Raw genomic sequence first — 13,457 nt, 5'->3', positions numbered from 1 at the left:
GCGTCTCTGGACTTCTGTAGATTCTAAATGAATCATCAAAATGAATCGTTTCCTAAAGAATCGTAATAAAATCGATTCATTGTAAGAAATTTGCTGCTTTAACGATCAACAAACAACAAAATCTCGACTTTTCTATTATTTAAATCGCATAGTTGAAATATACAGTACTGTGCAAAAGTCAGAGACCCCTTCATGCATTTACTTTCTTGGTCATTAAATACAAGAAACATTTCTCAAAGGACATTTTTGAGGAAATTTTTGAGATTTCCCAAAACTGGAGAAAATGTTCTCCTAACAACCACCTGGAAGAGCCGGTCGTCCCCAGAACCGCCCCATCAGATAACAGCTTAAAGCTTTGATCTCTGAGAGAGAGGAGAAGATCAAGCTGCTTCAGATCTGAAAACATCCACAGGTGTTTCTGTCCATCCTTCCACTGTGAGAAGACCACTCAGCGCCGTGGGTCTGAAAGGACGTGTGCTGATCAAGAAGAACCTCACTGACAAAAGGAGACGGACACATCGAACAAAGAAGCTGGGCGATGGACTGACCACCCCAGAGTCCAGACCTCAGCACCACTGAATGTGTTTGATTCAGGAAATCATCAACCAGCTTCTCAGACTGAGCTCTGGAGGCGTGTCTGCAGGTTCTTTGAGGAGCTGAGAGTGAGGCTCCTGAGAAGATCGGGAGCTGGAATGACGGGAGAGAGAGGCTCGCTGACTGGACACGGCTGAGAGGAGATTCAGCTGCTGAGGCTTCTGAGTGACTCTGAATCTCTTGTACTTTCAACTGAAGACGAAATAAACGACGGGGGTCTCTGACCTTCACGCAGTGCTGGGATCACTAAGGTCCACAGAAAGGAATTAAATGTGTCAATTAAACAAAAACATGCACAGAACGTGGACGATGTTCTGGCTGTAACTGCAGCGTATCTGTGGCTGTGGTGTTATAAACTCTTAAAAGACGGTTCTTTAAGGGTTCTTCAGTACAGAAAATGGTTCCATATAGAACCATTTGCAAGCCTAAATTTTCAGATTGATGCAGAGTGTGTAGTATATGGTTCTAAACAGCCCCAAAAACGGTTCTTCTATTGTTACGATTGTAACGTGTAGCAATAGCAGAACCCGTGTTGGTGCTATATGGAACACTTTTCAAAAAGGTTCTGTATAGAACCATCTACACTCCTAAAAGAGGTGGTTCTTCAAGGTTCTTTAGAACAGAAAATGGCTCTCTATAGAACCATGAAAACTCATAGAACCATTTGGAAATAGGTCCTTCAGACTGATGGAGAACGTGCTGTATGGCTCTATATAGAACCTTGCTGAAAGGGATCTATACAGCACCAAAAAGGGTTCTGCTATTGTAACCAGCTTAACATCTTAACAAGAGAAGAACCCTTTTTGGTGCTATACAGAACCATCTACAACACTATTTCCATCAATCTAAAGAACCTTTTTGTGATATAATAACATTTAATTCTTTGAATGTTCAAAGTTCTATATAGAACCACTTAATTTACTAAAGAACCTTTGAAATATCCCTTGAATGTACAGCATGTTCTCCATCAGTCTGAAGAACCCTTTAATCATGATAAAGTTTCTGATAAAGTGGCCTGTGAGTGGAAGCACAAGGTACCCACTTAAAAATGATGGTTCTTTAAGGGTTCTTTGGTAAAGAAAATGGTTTAATATAGAACCAAGAACATTCAAAGAACCCCCTCCATGATTAAAGGGTTCTTTGCATCATGGAAGGGTTCTTCAGACTGATGGAGATCGTGATATAGATGGTTCTATATAGAACCTCGTTGAAAAGGGTTCCATGTAGCACCAAAAAAGGGTTCTTCTATTGCTAGAATGTCAGGCTTGTTGCAGAGGGTTCTTCGAGAGTTCATGCGTCCATATAGAACCATTTTCTTTACGAAAGAACCCTCTTTTTGTGAGGAAACCGATGTCGTTTGTAAAGGTGAGCGTGCGATGATGTAGTGAAGAACCTGAAGGTTGAGGGTCGCGATGCGTCCAAACGCTGCAAACCATCTCACTTTCTCAGCGTCTGTTTCACCGCACTGTCCCCTGCCGTGAGGGTTCTAACATGCGGTTCTATTGACTAGAGGTTACAAAGCAAGCTTTCTGTCTTTTAAAAATATCTAGAATAATATTATAAAGTCCTGTACAGGTCCTTTTGCACTATTGTGTCGATTTTGGCCTAAAACGAAGTGTATTTAACAAGATCCCCCTCAAAACAGCTCAGAAACGGAGGCCGGAGGACGTCGGTTAAAGCTATGCAAACAAAATCATCATAAAAACGATCAACAATCCAGAGAACCTAGAAATTAAACACCGACTAGCTACCACGAGACTTTGTTTCGATTCCTAACACGACTGTACCTAGAGATTCGTTAAAAACGTGGATATTAATCAACAAAGATTTCTAACTACCGTTTATCGTTTGATCGTTTTCAGCTCGCTTTCCTAAAAAACGCGCGAATATCGTGAAAGACGTGTTTAGAGTCGACTGACTGTGCAATCTCTTCGTGGCAATGCCGTCGCTATAAAATGACTCGTTTTTTCTTCCCTACTCCGAGAGAAGCTTCTGAAATTTCTAAATAATGCCGGTTCCTTTGAGGAGGAACCCCGTGTGTGCTGGAGTTTGCATAGCCAGGAGGTGAAGATGCTGCAGAAGGTTGAGAATCAGGACCTCCTGCTAACAAGTGCTTTTGGTCTGAGGCCGCTTTCGATGGCCTGCACCCTCAAAACGATTACAAAACAGTCTGGAACAGTTCGATGTCTTGCGTTTCTTGGATATGCTCTGCTTTAGCCTGGCTGTCACCAGTTTGGACGGGAGTTAAGCTCGTTTAAGCTCGCTTAAGTTCTCTTTGCACCATTTGGGCCAATGGTGTTGAAGCCCTGTGGCCAGCAGGGCCGTAAGTGCTTTACTAAACGACAGTATAATAATGAAAAAAGCCAACGCGGCTCTTTTCCTTCCTGGAGAATCCGCCGCCGACTCAGAACTCCCACTCGTGCGGCTCGTCTCGGTTCGCCGCTTTCTCCAGCCGGTGGATGATGCTGTTCAAGTTCGCCGCCTTCTTCCGCCGCAGGCTGCTGTCTCTTGGGTTACTCGAAGGAGTGGCGGAGGAAGCCGAGGAGGAAGCCAGAGCCGAGGAGGATTCCGGGAAGGTGAAGAGGGCGTCCGTGTGCCCGCTGGCTGCCGGCTCATCGGGGTTGGGCTCCTCCAGGCCGGACGCTCTGCTGTCGGATTCGGCGCCGTCGCAGCTGCTCTCGCCGTCCGCACCGGACTTACCGCCCACTGCCGCCTGGATCTCCTCTATAAACAACTCCCGCCGGATACGAGACCTGCCACAGCGGGAGAATCGTTAAATCTTTCCTGATTTGCTCAGGTGTTTAAAGCGTTTACACAGCCCTGCAGGTGTGAATGAGTGTGAACATACTGGGTTAGACATGCACATAGTTAGAGTGAAGCTCAGGACTGATCAGGACTGACACACCAAATACACAAAATTTCCCCTAAACTGAGAGTTCCACAAAGTCTATTCGTCCAGCTCCACTGACCGTTCAGTTCCACCCTGTAGTTCTACAGTTACAGACTGTAGTCCATCTGTTTCTCTGATACTCTGTTACCCTGTTCTTCAGTGGTCAGGACCCCCATGGACCCTCACAGAGCAGGTACTATTTGGGTGGTGGGTCATTCTCAGCACTGCAGTAACACTGATGTGGTGGTGGTGTGTTAGTGTGTGTTGCGCTGGTCTGAGTGGATCAGACACAGCAGTGCTGCTGGAGTTTTTAAACACCTCAGTGTCGCTGCTGGACTGAGAATAGTCCACCAACCAAAAATATCCAGCCAACAGCGTCCTGTGGGCAGCGTCCTGTGGGCAGCGTCCTGTGACCACTGATGAAGGACTAGAGGATGACCAACACAAACTGTGCAGCAGCAGATGAGCTGTCGTCTCTGACGTTACTTCTACAAGGTGGACCGACAAGGTAGGAGTGTCTAATAGAGTGGACAGTGAGTGGACAGTGTTTAGAAACTCCAGCAGCCCTGCTGTATATTTCATATGTGTAAGAATGTTCAGGGCTTCTGTGTTCTGTGTGGAAAAGACTGTCCTACACAGCAGTAGAACACTGTCAGTGGTGAGTTACGGTCAATAAAACCAGCTGTGACGATCTGCGAGATGATCCTCACTGTAATACATGACCCTATCGCTCTCACAGCTGTGGACGCTGACGTCCTCGTCCTGCAGGTGTGCTGTACCTGTAGTTGTGGAACCAGTTGATGACGGTGCTGGTTTTGAGGTTGAGCTGATTGGCGAGCTCCTCGATGGTTTTGGGGGACGGGTAGGGTTTCTGCTGGTACGCTCTCTTCAGTGCCTCCTTCTCCTCTGGAGCCAAAACCACGCGGGGCTTCTTCAGCTGGGGCTGGTGGTCCCGCACAATGGGCTGTGGACTGACCGCCCGGCTGTAATCACCCATACACACTCCGCCTTCACGTGAGGGGCTCTCACTTAGCGAGCTGTGCTGCCGCTTCATGTAGGCTGAAAGGAGAAAACACACACATTGTGATTCACTGTCGGGCTCTGATCTCTACCCAAAGCCTTTAGACCCTCACTGACCACTTTATTAGAAACACCCCTCTAGCAGCTCCACTTTTATTAGGTGTTTCTGATAAACCCCAAAGTGGGTGTTTCTAATAAAGTGGCCAGTTAGTGGAAGCACAAGGCGAATGTTTCCAATAAAGTGGCCAGTAAGTGGAAAAGCACTGAAAAGGGCAGGATGGTTGGAACTGTATGGCAATTTTCAGAACAAAGTGATTAGTTGACCAGTAGGGGGCAGCCTCTGAACACAAATCACAATCACACAAATCTCCATTCAGAACGCTGTGTAGGTCAGTCTTCTTCTTCTTCTTCTTCTTTCGGCTGCTCCCTTTAGGGGTCGCCACAGCGGATCATCTGCCTCCATCTTGCCCTATCCACTGCCTCCTCTACTTTCACACCAACCATCTCCATGTCCACCTTCACTACATCCATAAACCTTCTCTGAGGTCTATCTCTTCTCCTTCTACCCGGCAGCTCCATCTCCAACATTCTTTGCCCAATATCTCCACTATTCCTCCTCAACACATGTCCAAACCATCTCAACCTGGCCTCTCTGGCTTTATCTCCAAACTGCTCCACCTTCACCGTCCCTCTGATCTGCTCATTTCTAATCTTGTCCATCCTGGTCACTCCCAATGAAAATCTCAGCATCTTCATCTCTGCCACCTCCAGCTCAGCCTCCTGTCTTTTAGACAGAGCCACAGTCTCCAAACCAGACATCATAGCAGGACGCACTGCTGTCTTGTAGACCTTCCCTTTCACTCTTGCTGCTGTCCTTCTGTCACACATCAGCCCTGACACCCGTCTCCACCCACTCCATCCTGCCTGCACCCTCTTCTTCACCTCTTTTCTACACTGTCCATTGCTCTGGATGGTTGACCCAAGATATTTGAAGTCATCCACCTTTACGACCTCTACTCCTTACATCTTCACCTTTCCACCTGCCTCCCTCTCATTCACACACATGTATTCCGTCTTGTCTCTACTGACCTTCATTCCTCTCCTCTCCAGTGCAAACCTCCACCTCTCCAGATTCTCTTCCACCTGCTCTCTACTCTCACCACAGATTACAATGTCATCTGCAAACATCATGGTCCATGGAACCTCCTGCCTGACCTCATCTGTCAACCTTTCCATCACCATTGCAAACAAGAAGGGGCTCAAAGCTGATCCCTGATGTAGCCCCACCTTCACCTTGAAACCATGTGTCACTCCAACTGCACACCTCACCACTGTCTCACTATCCTCATACATGTCCTGCACCACCCTAACATACTTTTCAGCTTCACCTGACTTCCTCATACAGTACCACAGTTCCTCTCTTGGCACCCTATCATCTGCCTTCTCTAGATCCACAAAGACACAATGCAGCTCCTTCTGACCTTCTCTGTACTTCTCTACCAACACTCTCAACGCAAAACTTGCATCTGTGGTGCTCAAAAACCAAACTGCTGCTCACTGATCTGGACCTCTCGCCTTAGCCTTGCTTAGCCTTGTGTAGGTCAGTACTAAGCTTAATTCTTGTCCAGGAAACTGACCCATAACGTTTTACTTAATTCTTATAATGTTAAAGCAAAGAGAAAAATGGTAAAACGCCTTGGGGGGCAGGGTGGTGGGTGGGGGGGGCAGGGTGGTGGGTGGGGGGGGGCAGGGTGGCGGGTGGGGGGCTGGGGGTGGGGGGTGTTATATTGTATTTCTCAGTTCACTGGTGGCTGCCGAAAGGCCTACAGCAACGGCATTGGTCAGACATTTGCCTGGCAGCTAAAATTCTCAGAGCAAGGGCTAAGCATGGCTAATTTGCCTCATGCCACTGAATCTGAGGTCAAATTCACACTCTTCCCCGGAGAAAGAGAGAAAACACAGAAAGAGGGAGAGAAGAGAGTGAGAGTGAGAGAGGGGGATGTGTTGCTTTTGTTCTGAGCAGCCAGCAGATCACGAGCTAACGGGCTGAACGGACCGCCACACATCACACTAATGAGAGGATTCCACTTAGCGTCCCCAGACCGGCGCCGCGCAACGTACCGCTGGTTAACCTGTAAACGGCTGCAATATGCAAATTAGTCCTTTAATAAAAATGTAATAAATTACGAAAAACATGCAGTTTTGATCGGAGCTCAAACAGGAGAATGAATTAACTTCGTTGCGTTCCTGCTTTAACCTAACTCTCCTAGCCTTTACAGTAGCTTTAGCAGCCGGAGACTCACAGACCAATCACACGCGCTGTGAATATCACACGTGAGGCTGCTCAGCCAATCAGATCAGTGCATTACGATGAGCTCTGAGACTCGAGTCAGTGACGCCACACAGGGGAGGGACGAGGAGAGAAACAGCAGTCAGAGAAGAAAGTGAGTCAGAGGGAAGTTATTCCACATGACGTGATCTAAAAAGAGGAAACTGACAGTAAATGTTGGTGAAATCTGACCGAACTGGACTTTATTTGATCTGATGTTCAGTAAATGTTGTTGAAATCTGACCGAACTGGACTTTATTTGATCTGATGTTCAGTAAATGTTGGTGAAATCTGACTGAACTGGACTTTATTTGATCTGATGTTCAGTAAATGTTGGTGAAATCTGACCGAACTGGACTTTATTTGATCTGATGTTCAGTAAATGTTGGTGAAATCTGACCGAACTGGACTTTATTTGATCTGATGTTCAGTAAATGTTGGTGAAATCTGACCGAACTGGACTTTATTTGATCTGATGTTCAGTAAATGTTGTTGAAATCTGACCGAACTGGACTTTATTTGATCTGATGTTCAGTAAATGTTGGTGAAATCTGACCGAACTGGACTTTATTTGATCTGATGTTCAGTAAATGTTGTTGAAATCGGACCGAACTGGACTTTATTTGATCTGATGTTCAGTAAATGTTGTTGAAATCTGACCGAACTGGACTTTATTTGATCTGATGTTCAGTAAATGGTGGTGAAATCTGACCGAACTGGACTTTATTTGATCTGATGTTCAGTAAATGTTGGTGAAATCTGACCGAACTGGACTTTATTTGATCTGATGTTCAGTAAATGTTGGTGAAATCTGACCGAACTGGACTTTATTTGATCTGATGTTCAGTAAATGTTGTTGAAATCTGACCGAACTGGACTTTATTTGATCTGATGTTCAGTAAATGGTGGTGAAATCTGACCGAACTGGACTTTATTTGATCCGATGTTCAGTAAATGGTGTTGAAATCTGACCGAACTGGACTTTATTTGATCTGATGTTCAGTAAATGTTGGTGAAATCTGACCGAACTGGACTTTATTTGATCTGATGTTCAGTAAATGTTGGTGAAATCTGACCGAACTGGACTTTATTTGATCTGATGTTCAGTAAATGTTGGTGAAATCTGAGCGAACTGGACTTTATTTGACCTGATGTTCAGTAAATGTTGGTGAAATCTGAGCAAACTGGACTTTATTTGATCTGATGTTCAGTAAATGTTGGTGAAATCTGACCGAACTGGACTTTATTTGATCTGATGTTCAGTAAATGTTGGTGAAATCTGACCGAACTGGACTTTATTTGATCTGATGTTCAGTAAATGTTGGTGAAATCTGAGCGAACTGGACTTTATTTGACCTGATGTTCAGTAAATGTTGGTGAAATCTGAGCGAACTGGACTTTATTTGATCTGATGTTCAGTTCGACTGTATAAGATGCTGATATTCCTACTCGGCTACATCAGTAAACAGTATGAGGCACTGAGTCACGATGCAGGTCAGACGTTATGATGTTCTGGACCTTCGCTCCAGGAACTTTTCTCTAACTTGTCCTTGATTTTAATTAAAGACCCCTGCAATAAAAATTAACAAGATTTTTTTTTTCAACAAAGTAGTTATAACAAGTTAACATCATAAGTTTGGTTCCAGATTTCTCCAGTTCCACCAGCATCACCTGAATAATTTAAGTGCTGCGTGTCGTGTTTAAGAATATTCTTCCTCTCTGATTATGGAAGCTGGAGTGAAGCTGGCTGCCTGGCAGTTGTTGTCCTCACTACAGCAACGTCTCTGAGGCACAGTGCTTCCTAGCGGCCCCCCAAACTGTAACCAGGACCCCGTAATGAAATTCGGACTCTGCTCAGTACCTTTCTTCTCCAGCCGTTTCATCTCCATCAGCCTGTCCACGCTGTTGGGGTCGTTGAGCCACAGCTGCATGCGGACAAACGGCTCTCGGCCCTTCAGGCTGAGCTTGTGCCAGGGTTTGGGTCGGGCCAGGAGGTCCGAAACTGAGCCCTGGGTCAGCCCCAGAATTCTCTCACCGAACAGACGCTGACCTGCATAGCACACAAACACAACACTTAATATACACAGTTCAGATTAGCTGTCAAATCAGATCAAATCTATTTGTAGAGCTTTTTACAGCTGACGTCGTCACAAAGCGGCTTCACAGAATTCCAGTAAAGCCAGAGTTTTAACATGAACGTAAAACCCCCCCGCGGACAAGCCAGGGGCAACAGGGGCAAGGAGAACCTCCCTCAGAGCTGAGGACCTTGGGAGAAACCAGGCTCACCAGGGGGGACCCGTCCTCCTCTGGTCAGACCACCTACAGAGTTATTAGACTACTAATATTAATAGCAGTAGTGTTAGTAGTAGGAATAGCTGGGAGTCCATGAGAACATCAGTGTAGGGTGGGCAGCTCGTCCAAGACAGGTGGGGCATGGGCAGCTGGTCTGAAGTGGGCAGCATAGCTGTCATAACGTTTTATTAAAGTATTTTTTTTCTTGTTTAACCTCTTCACACAGTACACTTTCATCAGACTTGGTTTTCTGCACCAACATTATGGCAGAAAGCCTGAAATCTCAGGATTCGATTCCCACAAACTGTTTTATGATCCGGTATTCACAGCAGTCACGATCGTCTCATTTACAACATCAACACCGATGATCTTTTTACAGCAAAACGTCCACTTTTCTTTACCAGGGCAGCAATTTTTTCTCATAAATAAAACAAGGTCCTAATATGATGACTGCGTCAGTGGGCGGGGCCAAACTGCTGTAGACTTCACGGGCTGTATATGTAAAATTGGGCCGATTCTCGGGCCGATAAAACTGCAAACAATGAGAACCGATCAAAACAACGTTCTCCCACAGAGTGAAGACGTCAGCTCTGTTCGATGCTGCTTTTTACCCCTTGAAAGAAAAGCCGGCCTACAAACAGCTCTTCCCACTCTGTGGATTTGAGGGGTATTTCTACAGGGAGAAGCTGAATAATAGGATTTATTTCTGTTTCCTTAGTGAAGAATTCCCGGGCGTACAGCAGAGCGCTGTGATCACGGCTGAGGCTCCACGGGGAGCTTTCCCTCAGAGACGCACTCCGCTTTACGGCGTTTCACCCAGACCGACTCCTACACAACAACGCTGGCCGCGCAGGAACCGAGCGTCTCCAGGGACACATTTAAAACAACAACACTGAGAGACATTCGACTCCACCTGAAGCAGTCAGAGCGGAAAAAAGACTTAACTTCACATCAGCGTAAATCTGAGCTGCTGTTTCTCACTGACTGACCGACCGACTGACCGATACTCACTGTAGAAATGAGCTACGTGGTGTGTTAGTGTGTGTTGCGCTAGTGTGAGTGGATCAGACACAGCAGTGCTGCTGGAGTTTAGACACCTCAATGTGGCTGCTGGACTGAGAATAGTCCACCAACCAAAAATACCCAGCCGGCAGCATCCTGTGGGCAGCGTCCTGTGGGCAGCATCCTGTGGGCAGCGTCCTGTGACACACACTAACACACCACCACCTCGTCAGTGTCACTGCAGTGCTGAGAATGACCCACCACCCAAACAGTACCTGCTCTGTGAGGGTCCATGGGGGTCCTGACCACTGAAGAACAGGGTAACAGAGTATCAGAGAAACAGATGGACTACAGTCTGTAACTGTAGAACTACAGGGTGAGACTAAGCGGTCAGTGGAGCTGATAGAGTGGACAGTGAGTGGAGAAACAAGGAGGTTTTAAGGATGTAGCTGATCCGTGTAAACATCCATACATTGTTTTTATCAGTACTGGAACTGGAATAAAAGGGAATTACTTCAAGATACAGATTCTCCGTCCTCACTGGTCACTTCAGCTACTTTACAATCGGAAATTTCCACAAACTCACAATTTACACGTCTTTCTAAACAAACCACGACCACATACAGCATGACTGTTTTCAAATGTCTGTACGTCCTAAAAGGTAAAAAGAACAAAAAAGTTTTCATCCTCCGAGCAAAGCAGCGCGTGACGACCGAACCGTCAGGCGGCTCCCAGACTAAACCGGGGCTATTTCGGACAGAAGGGCTGAAAAGAGTCTGAAAGAGTTTGTGTGTGATTATAAAAACCACATGAAGCACAGAGAACCTGTCTGGCACTGCCACTTAAACCCTCATTAATTATAGAGGGACACGGTGACGGTCAGAGAGAACGGCCATTAAACGCTGAAGGACAGGACAGCGTCTCCTCCAAACGTCCTCTACCGCCAGAACACCCCCGCACACCTCCGCTCGATGACACCGGACCCGATTTAGCTGCGCGCTAAAAGGAGCCCTGTTTATGAGACAGAGTTATAAACTGTTTTGTCTTCTATTCGAGAGCCTGTCATCAAACCTCGCACAGCAAACTTCCCTGAGCCTCGTTTAACAGGGACGTCGTCTGTGAGGGGTTCTGTCCACGTCACCGAATTGTCTCGCAGCAGCAAATCAAAACAAACAGACGGGTGTAAAATAACAGCCTGCATGCTAATGTGGCTAACAGTGAATGGAAGGCGGCAGCTTGTAAACTGCTCAATGCTAATTGCTGGATATTGGCCTTCGCTCTCTGGGCCTCATTCACACTAGTTTATGCTGTACACTCTTTAAAAAAGACGGTTCTTCAAGGGTTCCTCTGTAAAGACCATGGAGACCATCTATAGAACCATGATCAGTCAAAAGAACCATCTTCACGCGTAACTGGCTCCTTGAATGGTGAGATGGTTCTTCAGACTGATGAAGGGTGTGCTGTATATGGTTCTATATAGCACCAAAAAGCACAGGCTTGACAGTGTAACAATGGCAGAACCCTTTTCGGTGCTATATAGAACCCTTTTCAAAAAGGTTCTGTATAGAACCAGATACATTCTCCATCGATCTGGCCAAAGTGTTATTACACACGTCTATAATCTAAGAATAGCTCAACCAGTTTGCACTGAATTCCCTGTAGTTACTGAGTAATGAGATTTAGTATTAAGCCCCTGATGTTCAGGAGTTACTCTCAAGTTGCGCTGAAGTTTCCTGCAACTAGTTGCGTGAAAGCTTCACCACGTAAAGCCGGCATAAGAGGTTAAGGGGTTAAATACTGTGTGACTGCAATATGCATCGCTAACTCACCGAGGTTATTATCAGTGAGGACCTCTTTGACCCTCTTGGTGATGGCGTACGTGTCCACCTCCGCTGACATGGCCACCATCTCCTGGATGCTAAGGCCAGCGTGTCCTGGGACAGGCAGGGGGAGGAGTGTGTCTGGCTGGGATTCGGACGCTTCGCTGGACTCTGGACCCGCAGGCTGGACGCAAGGATCTTCCAACTGACTTTTAACAGACTCCTCAGCCGAACTGACAGGGGATTCGGGGGCCGGACTGCAGCTGGCCGATGTTTTAGGAGTGATCTCTGCAGAGACTGAGAAAAGTACAGCATCTCACTTTATCATCACTGCTTTAATCAGGGCTCCAGAGGTGCATCTGTATAAACTAGAGTGAATATTTCAATACTAAAACATTAAATGTGTGAATATTCAATACAACGCAGAATTATTTCAGTACTACTGAGTATCAAAAATCCAGTTCAGTACCAAATTTATATCAGTAGTCAGTCCCATCAGCATCAGTGAGTCAATGGGCCTGCCTGTGCCCAAAGTCTAGACTTCTGATTGGCTGGTTTCCATGACATTCAGTATGCATGTTATTAGCACGCAATTCGGTGCTTCTTAACCCTCTGGAGTCCAAAAACTCTCCCATACATCAAATTCTCTGTCTCTATATCTGTGTGTGTGTCTTCATGACGATCCAGCTCAGAAATCCAGTTCAAACCCTTCCTGAATCCGTAGAGCCGGCCTTTCCATTCCATCTCATCACGAGATCCTACGAGACTCACATCCGGAGTTATGAGCCTGTGAAGAGGGGCTGAGATACACGTCATCTGCCTCTCACCGTGTGGAGCTGCTGGATTCGTGTGTCCGTCTACATTCTGTGTGAAACTGACCGACGGACACTCAGGAGATCACTAAGGACTGACCGTCATGCCGGAAACCATTCATTCTTCATTCAATCCACATCGGAGACTCGTGTGAAACGGCGTCACAGAGTTTCCAGCTGCTGAAGCTGCTGCAGCGGGTTTGGAAAGTATTGATGAAGATAACGGAGCGTTTAGATATGAAACACATGAGGATCCTGTTCTATGAAGAACCTTTAGAGGGGAGATTATAAGATATGGACAAATCGAGAGAGAATGACCTCAGAGACCAGAGGGCTCATACATCCACTTCCATCACTTGGTTTACGCCACGCCCACATATTGGATATTCAGCTCTAATTAAAAGCCAATGGACAGAAAATGAGTGAAGCCACAAAGTAATTGTGTGTTGTCAAAAAGTGGATGATAAGCGATATACAAGTACAAAATAATAAAATATGTTATATGGCCTTGATATAAATGAATGTATAAGGCCTATAACTGTTTTGTTTGCGACATAACTGCAAAAAATGATATCTTAACAAGTGTAAACATAAAATACAATCAATATGATTATTTCTCATTATGAGATTGTTGTAAGAAATTGATAAGACTTTTTGGATATACTTCTATACATTTTTAATTGTTTTATGTAATTGTA

At 45.8% G+C, this 13,457-nt stretch overlaps 1 protein-coding gene across 6 annotated transcripts in view; it reads right to left on the bottom strand.

Moving 5' to 3' along the window:
* Positions 1 to 1,733: 1,733 nt before the first annotated feature.
* cux1a (cut-like homeobox 1a) overlaps positions 1,734 to 13,457 on the bottom strand; it is a 191,226-nt gene continuing 179,502 nt past the window's right edge. For 4 of the 6 annotated variants that reach the window (XM_037546964.1, XM_037546965.1, XM_037546966.1 and 1 more), the window contains 4 exons: positions 11,957 to 12,244; positions 8,695 to 8,883; positions 4,264 to 4,543; positions 1,734 to 3,347 (listed from right to left, as the gene is read on the bottom strand). In XM_037546964.1, the coding sequence (XP_037402861.1) occupies positions 2,999 to 3,347; positions 4,264 to 4,543; positions 8,695 to 8,883; positions 11,957 to 12,244 (1,106 nt within the window). In that variant the 3' untranslated portion in view covers positions 1,734 to 2,998. The remainder of the gene's footprint in view (positions 3,348 to 4,263; positions 4,544 to 8,694; positions 8,884 to 11,956; positions 12,245 to 13,457) is intronic. The other 2 variants (XM_037546967.1, XM_037546968.1) reach the window with 2 other exon arrangements.

Source organism: Pygocentrus nattereri, chromosome 18, assembly GCF_015220715.1.
Source record: "Pygocentrus nattereri isolate fPygNat1 chromosome 18, fPygNat1.pri, whole genome shotgun sequence".
Taxonomy (NCBI): Eukaryota; Metazoa; Chordata; class Actinopteri; order Characiformes; family Serrasalmidae; genus Pygocentrus; species Pygocentrus nattereri.
The sequence above is the reverse complement of the archived record's forward strand: the minus strand, read 5'-3'. Positions and strand labels throughout refer to the sequence as shown.